Raw genomic sequence first — 27,236 nt, forward strand, 5'->3', positions numbered from 1 at the left:
GGTTCAATTAGACAGAGGACTGAATGAGAAATAATTCTTTCTTTCCAATTACAGAAGCTGCTTAAATTGGCTCTATGGAAACACTCCCATTTACATGCACTGAGCAATTGCAATTTAGTTGCTCCTTAAAATGTGATCTTTGAAAATTGCCCCAGTGCTGAAATTTGCTTCACATTTATGTCACTTGCTATCAATTTTCATTTAAAGCGTTCACTTTTTTAAGTTGGTTCACTAAAGTCATAGACTTCAGTTGAGCTCACCTTGGGAAAAAAAAGAAAAAAATTTAGTGAGTGGGTGTTCTAGTTAGTTTCATTGCTGTGACCAAAATACCTGACAAGAACAACTTAGAAGAGGAAACGTTCATTTGGGGTTCATGGTTTCAGAGGTCTTCATTCTTAGCCAGTCGACTCCATTGCTCTGGGCCCAAGGTGAGGCAGAGCATCATGGGGGAAGGACCCAGTGGAGGAAAGCTGCTCAGCTCGTAGCAGGATCAGGCAGTGGGGCAGGAGCCTCAGGGAAGAGGCACCCTTCAAGGATGTGGCCCAGGACCCACCTCCTGCAGTTCACCCCTCCTACCTACTAGGATGGACTGACAGGTTAGAGCTCTCACAATGCAATCATTATACCCCTGAATATTTCTGCACTAACAGAAGATTTGGGGGGAATGTCTCATATCCAAACCACAACAGTGGGTGTCTTGTTCCTTCAAAGGTGAAGTCATTTCACTTCTTGCTGTATTTTTGTAGCCACTGTTCTCTCTAAGAGACAATAACAACAACAACAACAACAACAACAAAGAACCCTGAAATATCACCTTGGCATACTATCAGGACAGACTCCAACCACCAGGGCCTAACTGCTCACTTGGAAGACCAAAAGCAGCAAATTTTGCTTGCCTTATTTAGAATATTGAAACTTTTGAGCCCAGTTGGTATTTTGTAAACCATGGGATAAGTCCTATGTAGTACAATAGGAAAAAAAAAATTAAAATACATCTATTTTCAAGATGTTGTGATCCAATTGAGAAAATAAGACTCAGCAAACAAGAAAAGGAAAATGTGACTGTGACTGTAATTAACTGTCGAAATTTAACAGGCAATAAGCCTGAAAAAGACATTTTAAAAACTAAAAGTTTCTATTGTATACATGATACATCTGTCTTAAAAATTTCAGTTCAGAATGCAATGGAGGCCGTTCCAGGTGTGGCAAAACCCATGAGCAAAGGCAGGAGAGTGAAGTCTGTGACCCTCGGAGAGGGAGGCTGCTGGTGGCAAGTTCTCTTGCAGGAAAGGACTGGCTCTGGTGAGCAGCGGGAACTAGTGTCTGCACGCTTCCGGGACAGAATGTCAGGTTTGAATGTAAATGCTCCATTCAGTCCAGGGAGTTATACGTTGTTAAGCTGGAGAGTGACCAGTTACTCCCTGCACTTCATTTAGCTAATTCAGTTCCTTCCCTTTTATTGCAGGGAATATATATACATTATGTGTTTTTTGTTGTTGTTGTTGTTTTCCAGTGCTGGGGATTGAACCGAGGGCCTTGTGCTTGGAAGGCAAGCACTCTACCAAGTGAGCTATATCCCCAGCCCTGCAGGGAATACACAAAACACAGATCCACCAGGGAAATATGGGAAACTCCTTTGATCACGGATGAAAATTCTGCTCCATAAACCATCATTTTAAATGATGTCAAAGCCATTTCAAAGCTTCTCTTAGGCTCTACCCCTAGCAGCTCCCAGGGCTCAATGGAGAGTCACTTCACCTGCATCTTCAAAACCAGGTAGCTGGAATTAACTACCTGAATCCAATAACTTGTGCTAATATAAAATGAAAAATACAATCCATACTAGACAACATAAAGCAAACTTTAATAGGTAAAATAATTAACAAAAATAGCAAGAACCACTAGTTTATCCTAGTGTAACAAGATACACCTGCATTGTACTGTAATTATTCAAAAACATTTAAACTAAGACTTTTATAATCATGCCTCCCCAAATCAAGAACTTTACAAGCACTCTTAAATTGGAAAGGGGTGCCTGTCAAGGCTCAACTTGAGAAAGGAAACAAAATATTAAGAGTAATAAACACTTCTCCAAATGAAAAAGTATCAATAGTGGAATTTCCTGGTGATATGACCATTTTTATTCAATATTTAAATTATTCTTAAGAGCCGAGATAAAATTTCCACATTTGCAACTGCAACGGGAGGCCCTTACAGATTCCAAATCCAGAATTCTTTAGGGCCCTGCTGTCCTGGGACAGCAGCAAAATGGCTTTAGCAAAATAACAGCAGCAGTGAAAACTCCCCAAGTTGTGTCTAAGCCATTGGAAAAGTCCCAGATGTGAGAATTTGATAATCAAGGTGAGGCTCCATGTCGGCAAACCAACGTGGTAGGGAGAAAAATTCCAAACCACAAAAAAGAGGTAGAAAGGGCTGGAGGTTCTGCCCTGGGATGTCAACGCTCACTGCATGTCTGAATCACTTGGGAAGTTTTAGAAAGACTGAGCTCCTCCTCCCCCCCCCCCCCCCCCGCCCCCCAGGGTTCTCGTTTGAGAGTCCTGGTCTGGGGCCCAGGTGCTGGCTGAAAATCACTGCTTGAGATGTGAACTCCATGCCATGTGCTGCTCAACAGGAAAACACCAGAGGACGTTATCCTGACCTTCCTTCTGTAGGAAGGCTTGAAAGGAGACTGAAAATGTAATAATTGAGTTTGAGAAGACCGAGGCTTCGGAGGAGAAGTAATTAAAATTAAAATCCCACAGTGTGAACGTAGGTCTGCTCTGAACCCCAAATGAGGCTACATATGAGTTCTCAAGAAACTACTTAAAGGTAGAATTTTGAAGCCAGAGAGGAGCTCCCTTGTGGGCCACACTCAAGAGAAGGCTAAATGTTCTTGGGGAGTGGGAACCAAGCTAGGCAGAGGGTCTAGGGACTGCAAGGCTCCCATGGGGAGGGTGGAAGGGCCACTGGCAGAGACAGAGGCATCACTGGACGGCAGTGACAGTGACCACTGCTGCAGGAACTTGCCTCAGGGCAGTTGCCACCTGCCCAGTGTGTATGGTAAATTCCTGGAGAAGAGGAGTGGGAAGCGGTGGCTGTGTGTGTGTGGAGAGGGCAGAGCCTGGTGAGGAGCTGTCCTGTGCAGCCACAAATGCCCAAGGCAGCAGCTAGGGCAGCTCCTTCTCCTGGGTAAGCCTGCTCCCACCTCAACATGCAAAACCACAGCCTCCGCCGCTCTTCCAGCCAGGAAAGTTGTCCTGACCAGCCCAATCGACAGGCCCTTGAGCTAAGAAAAGAAGAATGTTCATTTTGTTCTCTGCAACATGCATAGGATCCACACAACACATCAGGCCCACAAGCTGGGGGAGTAGACGAAATAATCCAAACCACAATTCAACAAGAGAAATGACATGGAGCAGGCAGGGGGCTGGCTATGTTACCCCGAGGCTCCACGGCTTCAGATTATGTGAGTGAACCAATTCCCTGCTCCTGTTTTCAGACCAAAAGCACATACAGCACGTGTGTGTGCTATGATTTGAATAAGTATTCCCAAAGCCACGTGTTTAAGGCTTGGTCCCCAACCCATGGCACTATTAGGAGGTCGTGGAACCCTTGAGGTGGAGCTTACTGGGAAGTCTTCCGTCACTGGGAATGTGTCCTTGAAGGGGACATTGAGATCCCAGCCTCTTCCTCTTCCTCTCTTGTGTGTCCCAACCATGAGGTAAACAGTTTTCCTGTGTGCTGCTGCTCTGATGTGCTCTGTCACCACAGGCCAAAAGCAACAGTGCTAATGGATCTTGGACTGAAACCTCCAAACCTATGAGCCAAAATGACTCTTTTTTCTTTATAAGTTGGTTATTTCAGGTATTTTTTACAGTGGCAGAAAGCTGATTAGTACACTGTTAAGGACTCGATCAACTAAGAAACCAGGTATTTATACCTTATATCTAATACTGCAGAGATAAAAGAAAGGTAAGTCACAATCGGTCTCATTGCAACGTTTCTTCTGTTAGCAGCCGTGTCTCAATCTTTCACGTGCACATGAAGCACCTGGGCTTCTTACTGCACTGCAGATTTTGATTCAGCTGCTAAGTGATGCAGATGCTGCTGGCCCAGGAGAAGAAGCCCCTAAAGAACTCTCAGTGTCTCTATCCAACTGTTCTAACCAACTCAAAGAAAACATTTAGGCAATATCACAATAAACATTTCTGAGATTGATTTTAAAAAAGGCACAGGGAGAAATGTTTGAGTGACCTGCCCTCACTCTATGTCACAGAACTGGATGTTGGACTTTTAGAAATGGGGAAAATCCTGAAAGATTTTCTACCTGCATAGACTTGGAAACAGGGGCCCTACGAGGGATATGACTGACCCATTTTGCTTAGCTGACTCATTTTGCAGCAAGTCCTAAAGGCCAGGCTCCTGATTTCCCAGTGAAGTATTCTTTCTAGCACACCATGATTTGATTTTAAAGAGATATTCAACTTTTTTTTTTTTTTAAATAGACAATTCACTATAGCTTCCCAGCCCTAGCAGTGGATATATTTTTTTCTAACTTAAACACCTGTCTTGCAAGGTGTCTTGCAAGCACACCTTAGCCCCATGACTGAATGGTGGTCCTGTTGCTCTTCTGTTTAAGAAAATGGCCACTAAACCAGAGGTCACCACATTGACCACGTGGAAAAAACTGCCAATCATCTCCCCATGATAAACACGGTGGAAAAGCTGAATCATCACTACTAGGAACAGAATCATAAAATACAGTATTTGTGAATGGGGAATTAAATAACAGAGTTAAAGCAGTATTTGTATTAGAGTGTAATAAGGTCTAGCAGAGCAAACCATTGTCAGATAAGAATGAATGAAATAGGTTTCAGGGACTTGAAAGCTGTAATTTACAATCCAAAGGCCACAATGGAACTTAGTAAAAATAATCACCAACAAAGAAAGCAACCCAGTGTTAACTTTCTCTGGACTGGGACACAGATAACCCAGCAGCACTCTCTGGTGCCAGCATGGGACCTAGGAAAGTGTTAGGAACAGAGAGCTGGAAGGGAAACACACCCAGCAGTTTCTGGAGTGAACCCTGAATTCCCCCGCCTCCTTGGGCAGAGTGGGGAGACAGGGGAACTCTGCACGTCCCTGCCCACAGCTGAAGGCCAGACTCCTGTGACGCGGCAGGGGGCTCATTTTGTCCTTCACCCCAACCTCGGGCCAGGAAAAATGCAAGAAGGGGCTAAAGGAGCCTCTTCACTGGAGTGAGCAGAGGGCATCAAAGTCACATGGCTTCCCAACATGGAACATGTAAAACTCAAACACAGAACAAAAGAAGAACAAAAAGTTTTAAAAACCTACATTGCTTGGTAACCATAAACCTGCAAAGTCACTATAGAAGTACTTAGCCTATAAAAGCAGACAGCGAACAACCTAAGAAAGGCAGGGCACTGCTGATCCCCCTCCTCCTGCCAGCACTGGCCGCCACTGCTGGGTAACCAGCCCAACAGAACATGGTCAGTCAACCGCAGCCAGGCAGGCCCAGAGCTACCACACGGGGCGTGCGCTGACCCACCCTGAGTCTCCATTTCCTTATTTCGGAGGTGGTGATTACCCTATCTTGAAATGTGGCCGCTGCTATCACATGAGTTGCTATGCATAAAATTCTTGGCCAGCGCAGGCACTTTTAAGACCAAGCTCCTCCCTCAATAATCGATCTGTCCATTGTACAAATATTTATGGAGCTCCATGTCCCGCTGCTGTTGTGACAGCTAGAGTCAGCAGTAACCAAAAGACTGTGTCTTCCCTCGGTCCCTTAGGTTCTCCTGTGGGAGCTGGGGACACACGTGAAACCCATGCCATGCAAATGCACACCATGCCAAGTGGGAAAAGTGCCACCAGGGGAAAGAAAGCAGGTCAGGAGGATGGATGGGCTGGCAGTAGGCAGCACACCCCAGAAGGCCACTGCACGGAGGCTGCGACACACCGTTGGCAACCTCCTAATGGGAAAACTGCTTTCCCAAATTACCTGCACCGTGGAGTGTAAAAATGCTACCGTGTAAAGCATCGGCTTCCACATGGGCAAATTACTGATGTCCAGAAGGTCTTGATTGATCCCGGCAAATGTTCTTTTCAAACCTGCGCGCATTCCTTGCGGCGGCTCGTTGGTGAATTTGATAGAAGTCTGTCATAAAAAACAAAGAGTTGTTTTGTTTCAAACATTAACTCTAAAGGATGAAATAGAAATTACAATATCTCAAAATAGCAGTATGCTTACTGACACTTTGAATGTGACTGAGATTCAGCCCACATTGATCAGAGCTGAAGCCCCATAAATTAGTATCGAGTCCTAGTGTGGAAATATTTACCATATAACCTTGATGATTATAGTCAAGATTTTAATGATTATGGGATTTTGCAAGGCAGACTCTACTGGGCCAAAAAGCCCTGTCCTGATCCTGTCTCTCAGTAATACCAACTGTGCCATTTCTCAATGCAAAGGGGCTTATGGAAACAAACCTGAAGCAAAGTAATTGGAAATCGATCGTGGGGCTCAGTAGTTATCCATACTCGGAAAGACTCATCATTAGCTTCGACAGTCATTAGTGTCTCCAGTAATTCCTCCATGAATTCCAGGCCAAGGTGACAATTTTGCAGTAATACCCAACCACCCTGTATCCAAAAATGAGTTCATGTTTATTTCTTGTAATTTTGGGGATATGATTTTAATAAAGCAAAATGCACAAAACTTTTTTTTAAAAATCTTTGCTTTAAAGCATGTGATTATTTTATTTTGAGAGTATACATACATATATATGTGTGTGTGTATATATATTCTTTAAACTATATGTCAATACAATCATCTGCAATTGGTATAAACTGGTTGCTTGGAATCAAGGGGGTTCAAAATGACTGTGTTCTGCCATCCCTGGTCCAGAAAGGAATGGAAATCAAACCTCGAGGGCAGCCTTGTATAAGTACAGTGTGTGCACCATCTAATGGTGGGAATGGTAACTTTGTCCTGCCTGAGTCGAATCAGAACACACTGCCTCTGGACCAAGGCTGGTTCACGGTCACCCACAGTTGCACAGAAAGATACATATTACCTCTTGAGAGGTGAGGCTAATACATTTGGTGACACTTGCTACCGATAAAATAACCCTTATTCTTTGTCATCACTCTCCCCACACATCCCTGAAATCACAAAACTTAATAAGCACTATCTAGAAAATACTTGATAAAACTACGTTTTTAACAATGCCACATAACCATTACTGCCCTATGAGAAGCAGACAACAGTTCAATAACCTGACATAACTATCTGATAAAGACAGCTACAACACACTGAGTACAATAAATAAACAAGAAGGCATAGATATCACACCTTCAATGCTAAGAGAAAACATGGCTCAGACGGGCTTAAATAGCAAAAGGGATGTGTTGGTTGATATAACAGAGGAAGATGGAATTCAGGATTAGTTTGTGTCGTCGTGAACAGTTTACTTTCTGGTCCCTCACTCTGTATTCTGCAATGTCAGCTTCACCCTAAGCCTGAGGTCTCTCCAGGTGGCATTGTGGCCGCACATGTTTATATATATACTTTTTTTTTTCTGATAATGCCATTATTATCAATAGTTATCCTAACTGTGAGAAACAGGACATTGAAGTTACAAAAACTCGTATTCCAAAGACGGTGAATGTGAATACAGCATTTAAATTTGAAAGTTTCTCACTCATCAAAACTAAATAAAGTCCAAAGTTAAATTGTCCGATCACTCAACAGAATGAAACACTTGACCCGAGTAGAAATAATTATATATAATTGCTTTGATATATATAAATTAAATATAATTTATTATTGAATTTAATTAAGTGATAAAGATTAAAGCTTAGGGCACTTCAGAATTAATGACTAGCTTAAAATTTTGATGACCCAAGTAGAGTTTTAGCTCATTAACCCTCTCTAGTCATTAATTCCCAGGGAAAAGCTGTACCAAAGTTGCTACAGACATGATGAGATCAAAAACTTAAAAATAAACCAAGATCTTATTTTATTTTTATAAATAATGCAATTTCTTATTACAGCTGAGATGGCTATCTACAGAGCATTTCTAGAAAATTAATGTCCTGTGTATTTATTAGGTGCAATGGAAACTATTTCTTACTATTCCATTCAGCTTGCAACTTTCAATAAAAATCATTATCAATATCTAAACATAAAGTCTGCAAACATTTCTTATTTTCCTGAAACTACCCATTAATGAAAAATGAAAGCCTGCCTTTAACCAAAAATTGAAATTTAATTCTCAACCTATCACTTCTTTCGGTACTATCTATCTGTCAATATCAATCGTGAAATTCCAAGACTGCTCTAGCTGCATTCTTAGGAACTAGAGGATATGTCTTCCAAGTTATAAATAAATAAACACGTGAATATACAACAGAACAGATACTATAGAAAATGGAACAAGCTTTCCATGGGGTTGTCAGGAGGAAACTAGTTTGAGGTTAAAATTCATACATATGCATAAAATTCATGTATACGTAAAATCAGAACTAAGGATGGAGCATCACAGGAAGGATGCTCCCCACCTCTGGAGACCAGATGGACAGAGGAAAACAGGGAAGAGGCTGCAATAGCCCCTACTACGTACCTGCTGCATTGACATCTGAACCAGCTTCCGGGCATGTATCTCTTGTCCTTGTCCCATTGAGATGGTTCTACACTCTGTAACATAGGAGAAAGTTCACAGTGGCACAATATAAATTATATAACAGGATTGGGATGAAAAATTAATTTCTGCATGGCCTCAGTCTCCCTCCCTCTATCACTTCTAGGAAAAGGCTCTGCCATTCAAATAGGACTGGCCTTTGGTTGTGTTGATCAGGGAAATGCACAGAGCAGAGAACTGGAGACACCACCTGGAAATGAGGGGTGTGAGGAGAGAGTAAAAGGCACAGGGTGGACTTCTACAGAGTTTGTTCACGTGCATATGTGCACACGTGTGCATGTGAGTGTGTAACGAAATAGAGTTGAAAGTCCAGAAATAAATACTCATGTATGTGGTTGGTTTGTTTTCAACGAAGGTTCCAAGGCCATTCAGTATGGGAAAGGATGATATTTTTAACAAATGGTGCTAGAAAAACTGATATGACCTTACAAAAGAATGAAGTTTGACCTTTAACATCACAACATACACAAAAATTAATGCAAAGTGCATCAGAGACACCAATTTAAACACTAAAACTACACAATCTTTAGAAGAAAATATAGGAATAAATCTTTGTGATCCTGATGAGGTGACAGTTTTTCTAAATATTTCATAAGCAACAAAAAAAGAGAAAATAGACAAATTGGACTTAATCAAAGTTCAAAACTTTTGTGCTGGGGCTGGGGAGATAGCTCAGTTGGCAGAGTGCTCGCCTTACAAGCACAAGGCCCTGGGTTCAATCCTCAGCACTGCAAAAAAAAAAAAAAAAAAAAACTTTTGTGCTTCAGTGGGTAACCATCAAAGAGCAGCCAATGGGGCTGGGGCTGGGGCTCGGTGGTAGAGCGCTTGCCTTGCTTGTGTGAGGCACTGGGTTCGATCCTTAGCACTGCATACAAAAATAAGCAAATAAAACAAAGGCATACTGTCCATCTACAACTACAGAAATAATAATAATAAGAAAAAAGAGCAGCCCACAAAATGGGAGAAAATGCTTATAAATCATATATCTGATAATGGTATCCAGAATCTATGAAGGACTCATGACTCAACAAGAAAGAGTCAAACAACCCAATTTAAAAAGGGGCTGAGAATTTGACAAGACAATTCTCCAAAGAAGAGACAGAAATGGCCAATCGGCCCATGAAAAGATATTCAACATCATTAGTCATTAGGGAAATGCAAATAAAAACTACAATGCAATACTACTTCACTCCCAGTATGACAGTTATACATTTTAAAAAGGGACAATAGCAAATGGTGGTAAGGATGTGGAAAATTCATTATCTTCCCACATTGCCAGTGAGAGTGTAAAATGGTGCAGCTACTTTCAAAAACTACCTGGCAGCTCCTCAAAAATCAAAAATAGGGTCATCATATGACCCAGCAAATCTACTCCAAAGGATACACCCAAAACACCCGAAAATTTTTGTGCATATAAAAACTTGTACATGAATGTTCAAGCAGCATTATTTGTGCTGGCCCCAAAGTGGAAATAATCCAAACGTCCATGTATTCACGAATGGATCAACAAAATGTGACATACATGTACAGTGGCCTATTACTCACCCATGAAAAGGAATGAAGCTGTGATCCATGCTGCAATGTGGATAAGCCTCGAAAACATTATGCCAATTAAAATAAGACAACACAATGTATGTGCATGATTACATAAACGGTGTGACTCTACATGGTGCACAACCAGAGAAATGAAAAGTTGTACCCCATTTGTGTACAATGAATCAAAAAAATAAATAAGACAGACACAGAAGGCTACATATTCTATGATTACATTTTCTCTTTCTTTTTTGACATTTCATTTCTAATTAAGTAATGTATGTTCACAGTGAAAGGTTGGAAAGCACAGGAGAGTATAAAGAAGGAAATAAAAAACATCCATATTCTTCCCTAGAGATCTTCATTTTAGTCCCTTTAATGCACATAATCCACAATCACCTTCATTTCAAAATTCAAAGAGCTCTGCAAACTGGAAGTTTTGTCACAAAATCATTTTGGTGGCAAAAGCTGACCTGAACTGATATGAGTCTATTTACAGTCTTCATTTATCCCTTTCTAAATATTTATGCTTTTTTCTGCAATAATATGAATATTTCCTTTCTAAAAGTTGGAAAATTCTGCTTTCTGAAACATATATGGCCCCAAGAGTTTTGAACAAGAGATTGTAGACCTATTGATTTGAAAGGTTTGGGGACTTGGGTTGTGGATCAGTGGTAATGTGCCTGCCTAGCATGTGTGGGGCACTGGGTTCGATCCTCAGAACCACATAAAAAATAAATAAGTAAAATGATATGAAAGGTTTTATACATATATTTCATATGAAATGATATGTCTACAAACTGCATATATGTTACATATAGTTTATATCTTACTTTGAACAGTATGTTGTAAACATGTCACTTCCATTAAATATTACTGGAAAACAGTTTCTAACACCAGAACAGGGTCCAATCATGATGACACACTCTTGTTCATTCAACCACTTTCCTTTTATATATTTAGGACATTTAAAATCTTTCAATATTATTAGTGGTATTAGCTTAAACATCTTTTTATATAAATCATCATGTGTATCTCTCATGTTCTTTGGAGGGTTTTATACATGTAGAATACTTTGGACAAAATATGCAAACTTTCTAAAGACATGTGATAAGTATGAAAAAGTGTCTCCCACTGAAACGGGGAGCTGTGATTCCTAGACCATATGCCTGTTCTTGCTTGTGTTCTTATTTATGGTGTCTGTGACGTAGAGAAGTTGGCAAACTTCACCCACTCATGTTATCTATATCATTTGTCTGGTTTTGAACTCTCGTGTTACAGTTAAGGAAATCTTAGAATTCAATAGTATATAACCAATTCAATATATACTTTTTCTTCTTGTATAGTGTAATCTAAACCATTCAATATCCTAACCAGTCTAGAATTTACTCTGGAGTTTAATGTATAAAATGGTTATTTTTTCTAACATTAAACTGCTGCATCCATGCTGCTTGTTAGCTAATCTTTTTCTTTTCACTGCACTGAAATGTGAATCTTATCATTTACTAAACTATCCCAAATAATAGTCTAATTTGGGGCCTTTCATTGTGCTCTGCTGATTTGCGTTATCTACACTGAGCCATGGTTACACGCTGCTTTTATTATTGTCTTTTAATAAAGGTTTTAGAATCTGGCCAGAGCTGACTTCTTTGTCTTCTTTTCAAGTTTTCTTGGCTCATCTTTTCTGTTTATAGTTCTAGATGATCTAAGATCTCCCTGTTATTCAATTAGAGGGGAAGATGCTGCTTGAATTTCAATTAGACTAGCTTTCAATCTATAGATTAATCTACAGAATATTGACATCTTTACAATATTGAATCTTTGTACTGGGAATGTGGTTGAACTCTCCATTTATTTGAACTAACTTTTATGTCACTAAGAAAGCTTTATAGTTTTCTTCAAATGGGGGTTTTGAAAATTATTTCTCCATTTTGTTTTTATTGCCATAGCTAATAGGATTTTTACATTTTATTTTACCAGAAAGCATCATTGATTTTTTATATGTATTTATTTTGTGACAAGTCACCTTACTGAACTACCCTATTAAGTCTAATAGTCTTTTTGTTGATTCATCTGTGTTTCTTAGACAATTACATTGTCTGAGAGTAATGATGGTCTTTGTTCCTCCTTCCCAGTAGTTATATCTGTTATTTATTATTCTTACAATACATTAGCTATATCTTTCACATTGATTCTAAATAACACTGGAAAGTGTAGACATCTTATGCCCAACTTTCACGGGTATGTCTCAACTCACTCGTCACAAGGATTACTAAAATGCACTTTAATAACATTTTGGTATTCCTTCTTTTCAAAAGTCAAACATAAATGTAGTACTTTTATAAAATCGTTTTAAAGCATCTAACAAGTAATATGGTAGCTTAAGGAAGTCAGTTTTCTCTGTGACATTTTCTTCCTCCTCCTCCTCCTCTTCCTCCTCCTTCTCCTCTCCTCTCCTCTTTCTTCTCATTGCTGGGGATGGGACCCAGGATCTCAAGAATGCTAAGCAAGAATGCTACCACTGAGTTATATCCCCATCCATGATGAGATTTCTTACTCCAGAATCTTATGTTTACAATGTATTCCTACTCAGTCAAAACAGATTGTCACTGCATGTTATTTTTAATGCCTTACTGAATTATTATTGCTTGAAGTTAAGATTTTTACACTTGAATTTTGATAAATAGAATCAATCTGTGGTTTTCTTTCCTCTATGCAGTTACTATTTTAGTCAATGTTTGATGTCAAGATAATTAATGCTAATAAAGAGGAAAACATATCCTATTTTCTAGAAGCAAATCTAGCATGTGAAAGTCCCTGATAGTTTTAAAGATCTTATCAAAAAGTTATTCAAGCCAAGAGTTGCTTTGCAGAGGTCATACTTTTAAAACTTCTAATTTTCCTTAAGTTGATTATTGGTCTAGTCAGGGGTTTCTACCTTTTTTGACAAAATTTTGTAAATTTATATCTTTCTACAAACTTGTCAGTTTGAATGAGATTTTCTAACTTATGATAATCATATACCAATGTTCATGTTTGAACATTGTAAACATTAAAAAACAAACATCTAGAGTCTGCACATGTTGTTACATTCATTTCTCATTCCTAATTTGTATAATTAGTGGATTTGTGTTGTTTTCAACCCAGTTCAAATGCATCTTCCCTATAGGAGGTCCCTTCTCCCTCACCTGGGCTCCTAGTGGGGCTCTCAAGCGAAAGACACCAGCTTTGTGTGGAATTTCTCTACTCTGACTCCCTATCTGCAAAGCCTGAGCAGCACCTGAGAATCATAATGAGAAGCTTTTCTTCTCCTTTTTCCCTAGAAAAACTTCCTTGGTTCTGTCCTATCATCAAGTCTATTAGATAACTAGTTCATCCACCCAGTAAAATCAGTGAGAGGTAATGAAAGAGAAAGGCCACTGAGACCAACGTAGGGCTCGGAGGTCCCGAGCGAGGCAAATCCTGCATCAGATCTGTCACCAGCTAGCTCTGGGCCCTTTCTCCTGGCCTTGGTTTCCCCAGTTGCAAACAAGGTAATGGGGTTTCCAGATTCTACAGTCTTATTCATCTTGAATGTTCTATGCTTACCTATTACCCAGTTTCAAATAAAATGCTAACAGTTGAGACTAGATTGATATGTTATTCTGTCTGCATGATAGTTTCATTTTAACAGTTATCTTTGGGACTTTTAATTGAAAGCAGCAAACAGCACGAGACCTCCTAACATCGTTGAAAATGATTTGGCAATAAAGCTCTTTACAAAATTCATGGTGTCCCCTAGTGCTAAAATCAAATCTGCTTTGTTTCAGTATCTACAAAGTATCCAATAGAAGCTCGAACTGTTGCTGGACACATGAAAGTGGTATCAAGCAAAGGTAATTGCCAAATTGCCAAGCAAAGCAGCATGATAACACCAAAGGCAACAGCACAAGTCTGATTTTCTGGATTTGTTTAATGTCACAGTGGGAAGTTCTTCCAAAGGAGACCTTGAACTTCTTAATTCTGTTCTTAAATCATTGTCCCAGACAACAGCATTATTTCAAAGTAACATCTGAAATAGCAACTCTAGTGGAACACCCGCTTCTTGCAGCCACTGTGTCCCCTTCTAAGAAGTGCCCACTGCCCCCAGCTCCTTATACTTCCTGCTATGGACCTGTCTCCACAGCAACAGTTCACTGATTGGCCCAGAAAGGAGCACAAGACCAAAGCCAAGCCAATGAGTTTCTTCCCTGGATATTTGGACTTGGGACCAAGAGAATAAGGGGAGTTTTCCTAAAAATATTGAACATGATGAGTATGTAAGCAGTGAAGCCTACAAGACACCAGAGGCCATGAGTTCTACCACATGGAAAAGAACAGTTTATGGAAAAAAGGCATATATTTGTTGAGAGAAGCTGGGCATAGAAGCAGCTGGGTAAAGACCCACAGAGAGACAGATCCAACAGCTTTGCAGACTAGAGGGCTACAAGAGGCATCACACAGATCAATTCAGACAGCTGGTGTGCTACGGCAAATCCCAGAGCAAAAGAACCTTCATTAAAGATGCTTAATAAGCAACTGCCAGTAGAACCTGGAAACACTTTACATTGAGTACCAGCGTTCCAACAGAAGAAACAACCATCTGAACACCAATCCATACAGAACGTAGGACAGCATGCCAACAGTGAACAGAGAAGAGTCAAGATGAGAAAAGAGGAAGTGAACACAGACCATGCTGCCAGAAACTAATGATTTAGTGCAGAGGGACATATGGCCAGTGCCTGGACATGACCCAATCAATTTCATATCATGTGCATATTAAATAACAAATTCAACATCAATTTCATTTCATAAGGTATGTTTTGGCAGTTCATAATCAATCACTTTTACAATCTTGATAGAGACCTGCATAAATTAACTCTACAAGTATAGTTACAGAGATCGGAATCTGGAAGATCCTGAATGGCAACACCAACACTGCTCAGATTTTCAGAGTTGCAGATAAATAGTTCCCCTTACAGGATGGCTCAGGCCTATCAAGATGGACCTTGTGTCTCTGACCTTTAGTCCTGCTGATTTCTGCCACAACTCAGGTGACTATCACTCCTTGCTCTGCCTCCTCTCCCTGGAGGGGTTTTCCTCCTGTCTCCCACAGTTTCACCTGGCCAATTTCTAAAACACTTTTTTTTTTTTATCATTTACCTACTTTTTTCCAAAATATCAGCAATGCGATGCTTTCCCAGGCAATCCAAGTAGCTATGCATCCTGCAATCAGACATCTCTAGGAAACTCTTGTTTCAGCAGGTGTCACATGGTCTGCAATTGTGTTTACACGTCTGCCAGTCCCAGCTGCCTCAGGCCCTTCTTTCCACTCCAGAAGTCTAGCACAGGGCCTGTCCTAACCGTTACTCAAGTGTGAATGAACAACTCCCTAATCATACACATCACAATGATCATTAGTTTTTCAATTTGTGACAAAATATATGTCGGTGTAATTTCATATAGACATGGTAATCACACAGACTTCTACTCCTAATGTCAATTCTTGCTAATCTGCTATCTGTGCAGGACAGCCATCTGCTTACAATGTAAAAACAAAACAAAAAAAATTTTTTTTAAACCAGCATATGGTGTTCAATCACCTTCTGATCTGCACAAAGACACTGTATCTCATCCTTACTGAGGAAGTATAAAGGCATGAAAGAAGCAGCAGCTTCATGTTTTTTTTCCAAATCAGTTTTACAGGTACACTTGTAAGAATCAATTTTGAAATTACAATAGGCAAAATTCAGAGTGAAAACATGGAAGTTTGCCAAACTTCACAGACCACCAATCAATCGTACCCAGCTTCAGTTTCTTGGCCAACGCATCAATCTGAATGGTAGGGTCGGAGCCCATGGACAGGAAACAGATCAGAGGTGTCCGCGTGTCGCTTTCTTCCCAGGTTTTCTCCAGATTCAGGATAACGGGTTCTGTGTACTTCTCCTCCAAAGAATCTGCAATATACTTTCTGGCTTGAAAAACAGTACGGTCTGGGCACCAGGACCTAGAAATGAATACAAGTTAGGTGTCATGAATTCAGTGGGTTCAGTTTTGATTCTGTTTCATGGGCACATAAAGAACATGTTTAATTAGTCAGGGGACAACTAGCTCATTCTCCCTTCTGCAGGTCTGTGTGACAGGGATGGCAACATTTTCTATCCCTGGATGAACACAAACTGAATCATGTGGCTTTCGTGCTGGGCATTGGCAAGGACTAGGGCAGCAAAGACAACCACAGTGTCCTCTGCTGGCACACATGCAATGGGGGCCAACCTGCTACACACTCTGAAGACCACAGTCTTCAGAGGGAGAATTCATGGGCCAAAGGTGTCCAAAGTCAGTGGAAGAGCAAGTATTTATGTTATGCCATTAGTGTACCACCAACAATTGTAGGTTCCACACACAGAGACACAGCAAATAAATGTCATTTGATGTTTGATATTTTAGATCACAGACAAGCTCTAAAGATTCCTATTTGCTACTAGATTACACTATTCATTTAAGATGGATCTAATTTTTGGCACACACATTTTGGAAATCAGTATGGAGATTCCCCAGAAAACCTGGAATGGAACCACCATTTGACCCAGCTATTCCACTCTTTGGTTTATATCCAAAGGATTTAAAATCAGCATGATGATACATCACATGTTTATAGCAGCTCATTTCAAAATAGCTAAGCTACGGAACCAACTTAGGTGCCCTTCAACAGATGAGTGGATAAATAAAATGTGGTATATATACACAATGGAATGTTACTCAGCCATAAAAAGAATGACTTTATGACTTTTGCCAGTAAATGGATGGATCTGGAGACTATCATGCTAAGTGATAAGTCAATCCCCCCGCAAGAAAATCAAAGGCTGTATGTTCTCTCTGATATATGAATGCTGACATACAATACAGTGGGAAAGGAAAGAACAGAAGTTCATTGGATTAGACAAAGGGGACTGAAGGGAAGGGAAGGAGATTGGAGAAGAGGAAGGGCAGTGGAATGAATCAGACATAACTTTCCTATGTTCATATATGAATACACCACAGTGAATCTCATCATTGTGTACATCCACAAGAATGGGATCCTAATTAAATAAGCTCTACTCCATATATGTATAATATGTCAAAATATACTCTACTGTCATGTATATCTAAAATGAACAAATAGAAAAGACAAAAATACATCGATCTAATTTTACACATTTGTTCCAATAAAAATAAGAAGCCCTTTCATACTCCGTAGACTAGGAGGTGACCCTTGCTTGGTCTGATCACTCTAACAGCATGACAATACCCAGGAAAAAACTTCTTCCAAGGGCAAGTTCAGGTGTACAACTCCACCATTTCACTCCTCACTCGTACACACACACATTTGATTTTTCAAATTTACCAAGTCTCCTTGAGCTCCAAGATGTTGAGGAAATGTGAAAAGTGAGCAGAAGGGGAACGCTCTTCCTGAACCTCCACGTCAGACTTTTGCCTCCATTTTAGTAGACAAAATAGTGTTTAGACATTTTAATAGTGTAATAGCCTTGCATTTTCCCTCAAGTGAAATTCAATTTTAGCATATGAACTAACTGCCTCGTAACTTTGTGAGTTCTGTTTTATGAAGAAGTAATTTCAACACTGAATGATTCACCCGACAATAAATGAGCAAAGTGAATAAGAAAGTCCTATTTTCTTGAGTTTTTCTTTTTATGCTATTGAGTAGTATCATTAATACACTGTCAAACTACACACGCCACCACCCTGACACCATCACCAATATGTTCTGCCTTCTAAAACCACAGTCTGGAAGCACATGCATTTCTTATAAGAACTATAGGGGAGTGGGCTGAGTTTGTGATTCAGTGGTAGAGGGCTTGCCTAGCATGCATGAGGCACTGGGTTTGATCCTCAGCACCACATATAAACAAACAAACAAACAAACAAACAAATAAATAAATAAATAAATAAAGATACATCAACAACTAAAAAAAATTTTCTTTAAAAGAACTACCGAGGACACAGTAAAGTCAGCTCGCTGAAGTAAGCTCTGTAATTTAAGGATTTGACAGTGATGCTTTCTCACCTGATAAGTAAAAGCTTGTGGCAGGTATCTAGGGAATCATTATATCCATCAGGGATAATTTCCTCCTCTGGAGAATCCTTATCAAACCAGCTTTTCCACCCTTTCTCATTGCGAGTTATCTAAAAGAAACAGGCCCAGAAGTCAGGACGTCCAGCGATGGGAATGGACCTGAGACTCTAACTCCCCTCAGGGGGCGATCTTCAGGGGTGCATAACTTTTCAGGCAAAACACACACATTATATTTTTCTTCAGAATCAGTGACCTGAATAATGTTAGTATGGTCTAACTCCCTTTCAAATTCCCCCATTATTTTCCTACACGATTCACTAGAATTAGGATCATGTATGAATTACACTAAATGGTTGGACACGAAGAAACACAGATCAAGGCTCCTCAACTTTGCTATTATCGCTATTTTGGGGAGGTGGATTTTTCATTGTGGGGCTGTCCTGGGCAGTATCCATGGTCTCCACCCACCAGACACCAGTAGCATCCCTTCAGACGTTGCCAAATGCCCCCTGGCGTGGCACAAAGTCGCCTTCAGTTGAGAACCTCTGACAAAAACCACTCTGAGAAATGAATCTCTGAATGTCGACCTCTGCTTAAAAATAGCAGTAGTGGGGCTGGGGTTGTGGCTCAGTGGTAGAGTGCTTGCCTGGCATGTGTGAGGCACTGGGTTCCATTCTCAGTGCCACATATAAATAAAATAAAGGCGCACTGACAACTAAAACAATACTTTTAAAAATAGCAAAAGGTGACAAAAATCAAGACTTCTGTGATTTTCAGGTGATTCCCCCACTGTGAGGCCTTAAACCTAGGAACAGCAGAAGTCTCTCCAGGAGCTGGTCTCAAGCATGTGTTCGTCTGGAAGCCCAGAGGGGACCTCAGGTTTTCAGAGGCATTAAAAGGTGCCTCCTGCAGCCCAAGTGCTGCCAGGACTAATGACAAACACTGTCAATGGGTGAGATGGCCACTGCGCCTCAGTCACAATCGGGTGGATCCTTCAGTGTTGGTAAACACTTTTTAAAAATCCATGGTAAGCAATAGCAGCACACTGCAAACCCTCCTGTTGCGGATATTACCTGCAGACCTGCGGGTTGGACTTTTACTTCTCCTTTTTATCAAGGCATAACAGAGGTTAAAAACTGCCCAAAGTCACAGTGAACAATTCACCCTTTAGAAGATGGATGGGGTGTAAGTCATTAACAAAACAGTTTGCTCTGAAGTTCAGTTGCTTTGATTTAGTTCCTAGGGCACTAGGAGATAGAGGGGGACGTCTAAAATGTTCTGCAGCCTCCGTCTTTCTCCTGAAGACTGCAGAGGCTCTCCCAGGTTGACAGCCCTCAAAGCATTTGCCCACATGCGGGTTGGAGGGCCGGGGTGACCCTGAGAACTGACATCCGCAGCACCCCCACAGCTCACAGGGCCCAAGAGAAGCAGGCAGGTCTTCCACCTGCCAAATTCCATCCAACCACAGCAGACCTTCTGCAGGGAGCTGCAGCAGGGAGGGGCAATGGAGTGATACCTGGTTCCTCTTTTCCTGCCCCTCAACTGTGGGCACAAACCTCCTGCAGGTGTTAAATAGCTCGGCCTGGAATGGCAAATCCAGGGCAGCTGCTGTTTGAGGTTATTTTTGCTTTAGTTCCTGGCATCCACATCTCCTCGGTTGGGAACTTGAACTTCTCCTAACTCCTCCATCCCTCCCACAGAGAGGGCAGACAACTGATGGACACCTGGCAGCAGCTCCCCACAGAACTCCTGCGACATTCCTAGGAAGGGCCACTTCCCCACTTCTGGCCCACTGATGGTGTAAGAGGAGTGGGCGAGAAATTAGTCAAGAGGTCAGGGTACAGCTTTGCTGCTCGTGGGCTACGTGCTCTTGGTGAGCACTTCACCTCTCCAAGCTCAGGTTTCTCATCTAGAAAGCAGGGCCAATAACACCTCCCATAGTGAGCAGTAATGGCTATCAGAATCTACATCATGGAGGTACTCCACATGTAAGTGGCAGAGGCAGGCAGTAATAAGTATCCTAACTTCCATGTAACTGTCGGCGGAGGGCCCTGATACTGAGTGAATTTTCCAGTGATGCTTGAAGATCTCCTTTATTCAGGCTCTGAGCAGATCCAGCCTTTCCCCAACCCCACTCCAAGAATCTGTCTCCCACCGACAGTCATGGCTAGGGTAGCACACTGCGCAGGGATCCGTGATCACAGCAGGAGTTGATCTAATAAGGCTCCTTTGTCAGTCACGAGCAATCCCAGAAAAGAGACAATTTCTGGACACTGGGAAACTGCAGGAACCATCAGTGATTGGCAGTTATAACCAACGACACCAGAAATAAACAACTATCTTTACTCTAAGTCACAGAATTGCTTTCCAGTGATAGTCAAATCAACAACAAATCCACAATAACCAATAGATACCTTCAAATATGAAAAACCAGTAAACTGGTACCTGATTCACATTTTTACCATTAAAATGAGAGTTTTTTTTTAAAGTCACCTCAACCTCTTAATTTGCCTCAAACTCAAACCTAGACCAATTATTTAATCATAGGCAAAAGAAAAAATGCAAAAAAAGTCAATATTCTACAATGATAGGGTCTACTCACTGATTCTGCTTATGATAGCAACTAAAGCAGGCACATAAAAACCACCCATGTTGTGGGGCACAGTGGTGCACGCCTGTAATCCCAGTGGCTTGGGAGGCTGAGGCAGGAGGATCAAAGGTTCAAAGCCGGTCTCAGCAACTTAGGCCCTAAGGAACTCAGTGAGACCCTGTCTCTAAATAAAATACAAAAAAAGGACTGGGGATGTGGTTCAGTGGTTAAGGGTCCCTGGGTTCAATCCCTAGTACCAAAAAAAAAAGAAAAGAAAAGAAAAAAAAAGAAGAAGAAGAAGAAGGAGGAGGAGGACGAGAGGAGAAGAAACAACCCATACCCACCCTGCACAGGAAGAAAGATAGTCCCCTGCATCCATAAAAAGGCCACTTCTGAGGTCCATCTGTCCCAACTGCCCCCACCCAGCCACAGCACTTAAGCCCACACTGTTGATTGGCTCCTTTGGGTGAAGGGACTGTCTCAGGGGGACTCAGTTTTAAAATGGCCTGGGTGCATTTGGACTTACAAACCTGTACTTTTAACCAGCCCCTCATTACCTGGTTCATAATTTCTGCAAACTGCGGAAGTTTACTCAGCTCTACGAGATTCAGCCACGTCATGTCGAGGATCCAGCGAAACGGTTTTGGGGGGCAGGCTTTCAGGTCCAGAGCGGCACCCCCTAGGGGAAAATGTTAGCATGAATCAGGCCAGCTCATACTTCATGTTTAGCATTTATTTTCCAAATAACAAAAGGAAGATAACCATATTACATAAAATATGGGGAAACTGGCAAATAATCATATTACAGAAAATGTGGTTATCTTTTTTGGGTACATTTCCCTCAAGTCTCGATGCTTTATTTACTGATTTATAGTATCTTATAAAATATGACAGCAACATTTTGTCATTTTTCCCTGCAAAGAATTTTTCTCAGGTGGTCATGGGTGTTTGCCTTTTTATGTACTTTTTTTTTTTTTACAACAACCAAATTTACAATTTCTATATTGATGAATTGGTGGATCTTTTCATGTGTGATTTTTACAATCACTTCTTAGTCAATCATCACTCCTTCAAGAAATTTGATATTCAACACTGTTTCTTATTAAATAGATGATTAGGTGAACAGATGGCTAAAGAGGAAGAGAAAGAGGGAAAAGGAGAGAGGAAGGGCAGGAGGGGGAACCTCATACATCTTGAGATTTTTAGCAGGTAAGTGGTGTTCAGACCACTTATTCATTCATTTATACAACAAATATTTATTGAGACCCCCCCCCCCCCCCCAATGCATCTGCACGACCCAGGCACTAGGGACATGGGAAAGAAAACCAAACAGGTCCCTGTTGTCATGGAGTTTGTAGGCTAGCAGAGGATATGGGTTATGGCATCAGATTATATTTTAAAGCAAAATCACAAGTCAAATGTGCATACCCAAGGTGGTCACTTTTCAGCTAGTTACATGATCATGATTTTGAAAATCCTCTATTAAATGTCTTTAGCGATGCCGTATCATAGCTCCAGCTCTAGTGTCAAGTTAATTCAGATGTATGCACAACGATGTTTCCGGAACTTTTAAATCTGGTGATCAACTCTAAGATCCCTGCAAATCCTTCCACTTCACATATCAACCCCTAGGCCAAAAAAAGGGGGTGGGGCAGGGGGTGGACCACTGGTCTTTGCTCTTTCTGTCTGGCATCTTCCTTAGAAGACGTATGAACTGTGACCCCCTTGCTCCACTACAGAGGCCTCAGGGGTAAGAGCTTTAGGACAATAGGTGACCCTTCCTCACACTGTTCTGCCCCCCTGTTCCAGCAGGGTTCTGTTGGCAGTGTGAGAGTTACTGGTGGGAAGAGCAACCCCCAGGGAGAGCCACCTGCTAACTCACAAACACCTGCTGTTCTTCTCGGTGGTTTCCAAAGAAATATTTTCATGTGACTACGTGCCTTAGGGACAGCAGAGGAGGCCAGCCAAACTGCCATGGCATTTTCAAGCATATTGTGCATCTGAACCAACCCAGAATGATGACAGCCCATCCTGCTCCCCCAGATATCCTGGCTCTGCCACTTACGGGCTGCTTACACTCGGGCAAGGGACTCACTCTCTCTAGATTTCCTCAGAGGATGTCATAATAGAATCTATCAGATCAACGGCCATGAGATTAAATAATGTCTGTAGAAAATGGAGAACAGCCTCAGTTATGTCATCATCATGGCTGTTTTCACATTAATCATATTCTCCGCCCTCCACTTTGGAAAGCCCAGGTCCAGTTTCACCTGGAAGGCAAAAGCAGCTCCCCAGGTCTTTTTATTAATGGTCTATGATGAAAGAAAGACAGTATCTTTCTAAAATAAGCACTCCCGGAAAATGGATATGTCAGTTGCTCTGTAACGCAGGATTGCCGCTGGTATCCACTTCATTTTTCAAAGCTCTGATATTCTCAGTTGAAAAAGAAAGTCAAAGGCACCTTACAAATATTGCGGAAAACAGGAAGTAACCGAGACCTAAGGATGGTCACTCTTGGGAAATCAAATGTTGCTGCCAAGATAAACAACTGTTTTCCCCCTTAAGTACTGTGTTCATAACATTTTTTTTTAAAGTCTATGATCTAAGGACCATATTTTAAAAAATTTTTTTAGAAACTGAATCATACCATCTTCTAAGAAACAATTCAATCAAAATGTAAGCCAGTTCAAAACTAAAACTCTAATAAACCGGTTTTGTCTGTAAAACAACACACTCTTTTTACTGCTGGGATGATTGTACTTCTGTCAATCAACCTATCATACAATTCCGAATTAATCTTCCTAAAGCACTGCTCTGTTCATGCTACATCCCTGCTCATAAAACATTCGATGGCTCCCTATTGCCAACTAAATTAAATCCAACTTCTTCTTACAGGCTTTTCTGACCCTGTACAATCTGGTTCTCCCTGAAGCTCCTGTTTTTATGAAATGAGGTCACAAATATGCTCCAACCCCAATTCAGGTGTGCAGCCTTCTTTATTTTTCTGTAACAAATCTAATCCTCCTAAGGAACTCCAGCCTTACTGTTGCCCTGTTTCTCAGTCTTCTGATTTCCTACCCTCTTTGAAAGAGCCCAGACTCTTTCTGGGTAACAGCTCTGATCTAGCTGGGCTTGCTTGGTGGGGGTGGGGTGGTGGGGTCTCATCTTGGTTTGGGGGACACCTCAGATCTGAACATTGCCCCCCACCCCATCTCCATGTGTCTGGGTCACAGGCTGGGTCCCTGCAGGATATTCTCTGAGCTGCAATTAATCCTGTCTGACCTGCAGGGCACGAGGCTGCAAGCCACAGCCCAAGGACCTGGCCTGGACCTGACTCCAGTTGAAAGGTCCCTTGCCCTGTAGCTCCTGTGACCCTTCTCCTTGCGCTCAGAGACAGCCAGTTTCCATTTCACCTCCGGACCCCTCCTATGCATTTCTTCCTTTGTGTTCTCGCTGCCTTTCTCCTGGGCAGAAATGTATGTCCCGTGGCTGGGGAGATTGGGGAGGCTCCAGTGAGCCTCTATTTTCCAGTCCTACGCGTGTCTGCCCAACTCGTAGTCTTAAAGGACAACCACGTCCCAGTCTACACAAGGCCCTGCATCTTACCAGAGCCAGGAGATCCTTCCGAGAGGATCGGTGCTTTCCACAGTGAGCCACCAAGGTACCTATTTCCCACTATCCACCTGGCATTTCCACAAAACCAAACTGTTTCAACAACCTAAAATACACTCCACTCAAGTCATTTTTCAGGCTGTTCTGTCTCAGTAAGGAGTGTTGTCTTCATTTCTGCCTCTCCTTTAGGATTCATCTCCTGCGCCACTTTCTTTTTTGAGGGTAAGGGTAGTCAGAAAATGATATGCCAAATTATACATAGAGAGCCAAAAACAAAATTAAAAGATTGGAACATGTTTATCACACATCAAAGAATCCCCAGATCACTGCAGAGGCAGACTTTTCATTAAGCCCTCTCCCCTTTTTTAAATTACCATTTGACCCAGCTATCCCACTCCTCAGCCTATACCCAAAGGACTTAAAATCTGCATACTACAGAAATACAGCCACATCAATGTTCATAGCTGCTCAATTCACAATAACCAGACTATGGAACCAACCTAGATGCCCTTCAATTGATGAATGGATAAAGAAACTGTGGTTTATATACAATGGAATATTACTCAGCCATAAAGAATGATAAAATTATGGCATTTGCAGGCAAATGGATGAAATTGGAGAATATCATGTTAAGTGAGATAAGCCAATCTAAAAATCCAAAAGACGAATGATCTCACTGATAAGTAGATGATGACACGTAATGGGGGGTGGGAAGGGGGCAAGAATGGAGGAAGGAGGGACTGTATAGAGGGAAAAGAGAGGTGGGAGGGGTGGGGGGGAAGGAAAAAAATAACAGAATGAATCAAACATCATTACTCTATGTAAATGTATGAATATGCAAATGGTATGCTGTTACTCCATGTACAAACAGAAACATGTATCCCATTTGTTTACAATAAAAAATAAATAAATAAATAAATAAAATAAGCATTATGCTGTACTAAAAATAGAAGGTGAATTGTGGAAGGCAGAACAATATTCCCCCCAGTATGTTTACATCCTACCTTCCAGAATCTGTGAATATGTTATATTACATAGCAGTTGGGAATTAACATTGCTAATGAGCTAATCTTGAGATCAAGAGTTTACCCTGGATTATATGGGTGGACCCAATGACATCACAAGAATTCTTAAAAGTGAAAGAGGATGGCAGTAGAAAGAGTGTTGGAGTCAGGGAGAGATTTAAAGATGCTGGCTATAATGATGGAAGAAGGGTCCACCAACCCAGAAATGCAGGTGCCTCCAAAAACTGGTTAGGATAAGGAAGTCAATTTTCCTCTAGAATGTCCAAAAGGAAAGTACTCCTGCTAATTCCTTGATTTTATCCCAGTGAGACTCATTTCGGATTCCTTATCTCACAAATGCTAGGTAATACATTTGTTTCATTTAAAGCCATTGAGGAAATTTGTTAGAGCAGTAAATAGGAAAATAACATAGGAACTGTAGATAGGACAGTCAAGAAACACTTCTCTAAAGAGGTGTCATTGATCTGAGTTGAAGGATAATATGGAGTACATTATGCAAAGAGCTGGTGATAGCGTATTCCAGGTAGAGAAAACAACAAAAAAATAAAATAAAATAAAATAAAAAATAAATTACACTGACCACATGCAATCCTTCCTTCCTTTTTGATTGAATGCTTTGTTTTTGTTTCTTAGCTCTATTACTTAAGCTATTCTACTTTATTTTAGAGGGTTTTTTTTTGTTTATTTTGGGACCAGGAATTAAACCCAGGGGTGCTTAACCACTAAGCCACATCCCCAGCCCTTTAATTTTTTATTTTGAGACAAGGTCTTGCTAAGTTACCTAGGGCCTTGCTAAGTTGCTGAGGCTGGCTTTGAACTTGTGATCCTCCTGCCTCAGCCCCCCGCTGCTGGGATGACAGGCATACACCACTGCGCCTGGCCATTAGAGTTATCTTATCCCCCTTACGAGGCTATGATTTATTTTGAAGTAATGTCTGGCTTATGCTTGTGTCCCCAACACCAGCATGGCAGGTTTATATAGTATGTGCTCAGTAAATACTTGTGCAACTGAATTCAAATGAAAATACCATTCTTTTGTCCTCTTAATTATACCTTTTAATAGAGAAATAAGCAACGAACAAGATGAACGTCAAATATGAAATACAAGTATGCCTTTTATGGCCTGAAAAATAATAATACTTCCTGGATGAGGGAATTGCTCTCTGGCTCTAGAAAACTGATCACCAGCATGACTTTCAATCCATTCTCTTAAGCATGGTCAACAATGAACAGACCAGATAAAATTATATATCAGAAAGGGTTGGCACAGACCTAAATCTCAAGTAACCAGAGAAAAATTAATGGAAATCATAAAAAAAAAGACATTAAAAGAAGAACATCACTTTCATTAGGACCCAATTTCCCTGCCATATCACGGAAATGGGTTTAGAGAATATCAAAGAGCACATCAAAAGCAATACTCTCTACCCATCCACATTACGAACACTTTACCTTTAATGAGAGCCTGAAACTCTCTGTGCTTAACTGTCCCTCTCTGAAGATCAATTTTTAAGGTCATGAGGAGTACAAAGAGGAATTTGTGGTTTTCGTACAGGCCTCTGACGGAGTATGTAAAAACGTCATATGTCAGATACTCGATAATATTCGTAATTCTCTTTTGAGGTAGTGGCGACTTCTCAGATCTGCAATACATT

The 27,236-nt window shown here is 41.0% G+C and overlaps 1 protein-coding gene across 1 annotated transcript in view; it reads right to left on the bottom strand.

Annotated features, from left to right (window-relative positions):
• DNAH8 (dynein axonemal heavy chain 8) overlaps positions 1 to 27,236 on the bottom strand; it is a gene marked incomplete at its 3' end in the record, with an annotated part of 249,573 nt that overhangs the window by 47,662 nt on the left and 174,675 nt on the right. Inside the window, exons 75-81 of the mRNA XM_079148326.1 lie at positions 27,034 to 27,224; positions 21,502 to 21,623; positions 18,346 to 18,464; positions 16,082 to 16,284; positions 8,649 to 8,722; positions 6,514 to 6,666; positions 6,023 to 6,178 (exon numbers count right to left, since the gene is read on the bottom strand). Of these exons, the coding sequence (XP_079004452.1) occupies positions 6,023 to 6,178; positions 6,514 to 6,666; positions 8,649 to 8,722; positions 16,082 to 16,284; positions 18,346 to 18,464; positions 21,502 to 21,623; positions 27,034 to 27,224 (1,018 nt within the window). The remainder of the gene's footprint in view (positions 1 to 6,022; positions 6,179 to 6,513; positions 6,667 to 8,648; positions 8,723 to 16,081; positions 16,285 to 18,345; positions 18,465 to 21,501; positions 21,624 to 27,033; positions 27,225 to 27,236) is intronic.

This window comes from Sciurus vulgaris (assembly GCF_902686455.1).
Source record: "Sciurus vulgaris genome assembly, chromosome: 7".
In the NCBI taxonomy this organism is placed as follows: Eukaryota; Metazoa; Chordata; class Mammalia; order Rodentia; family Sciuridae; genus Sciurus; species Sciurus vulgaris.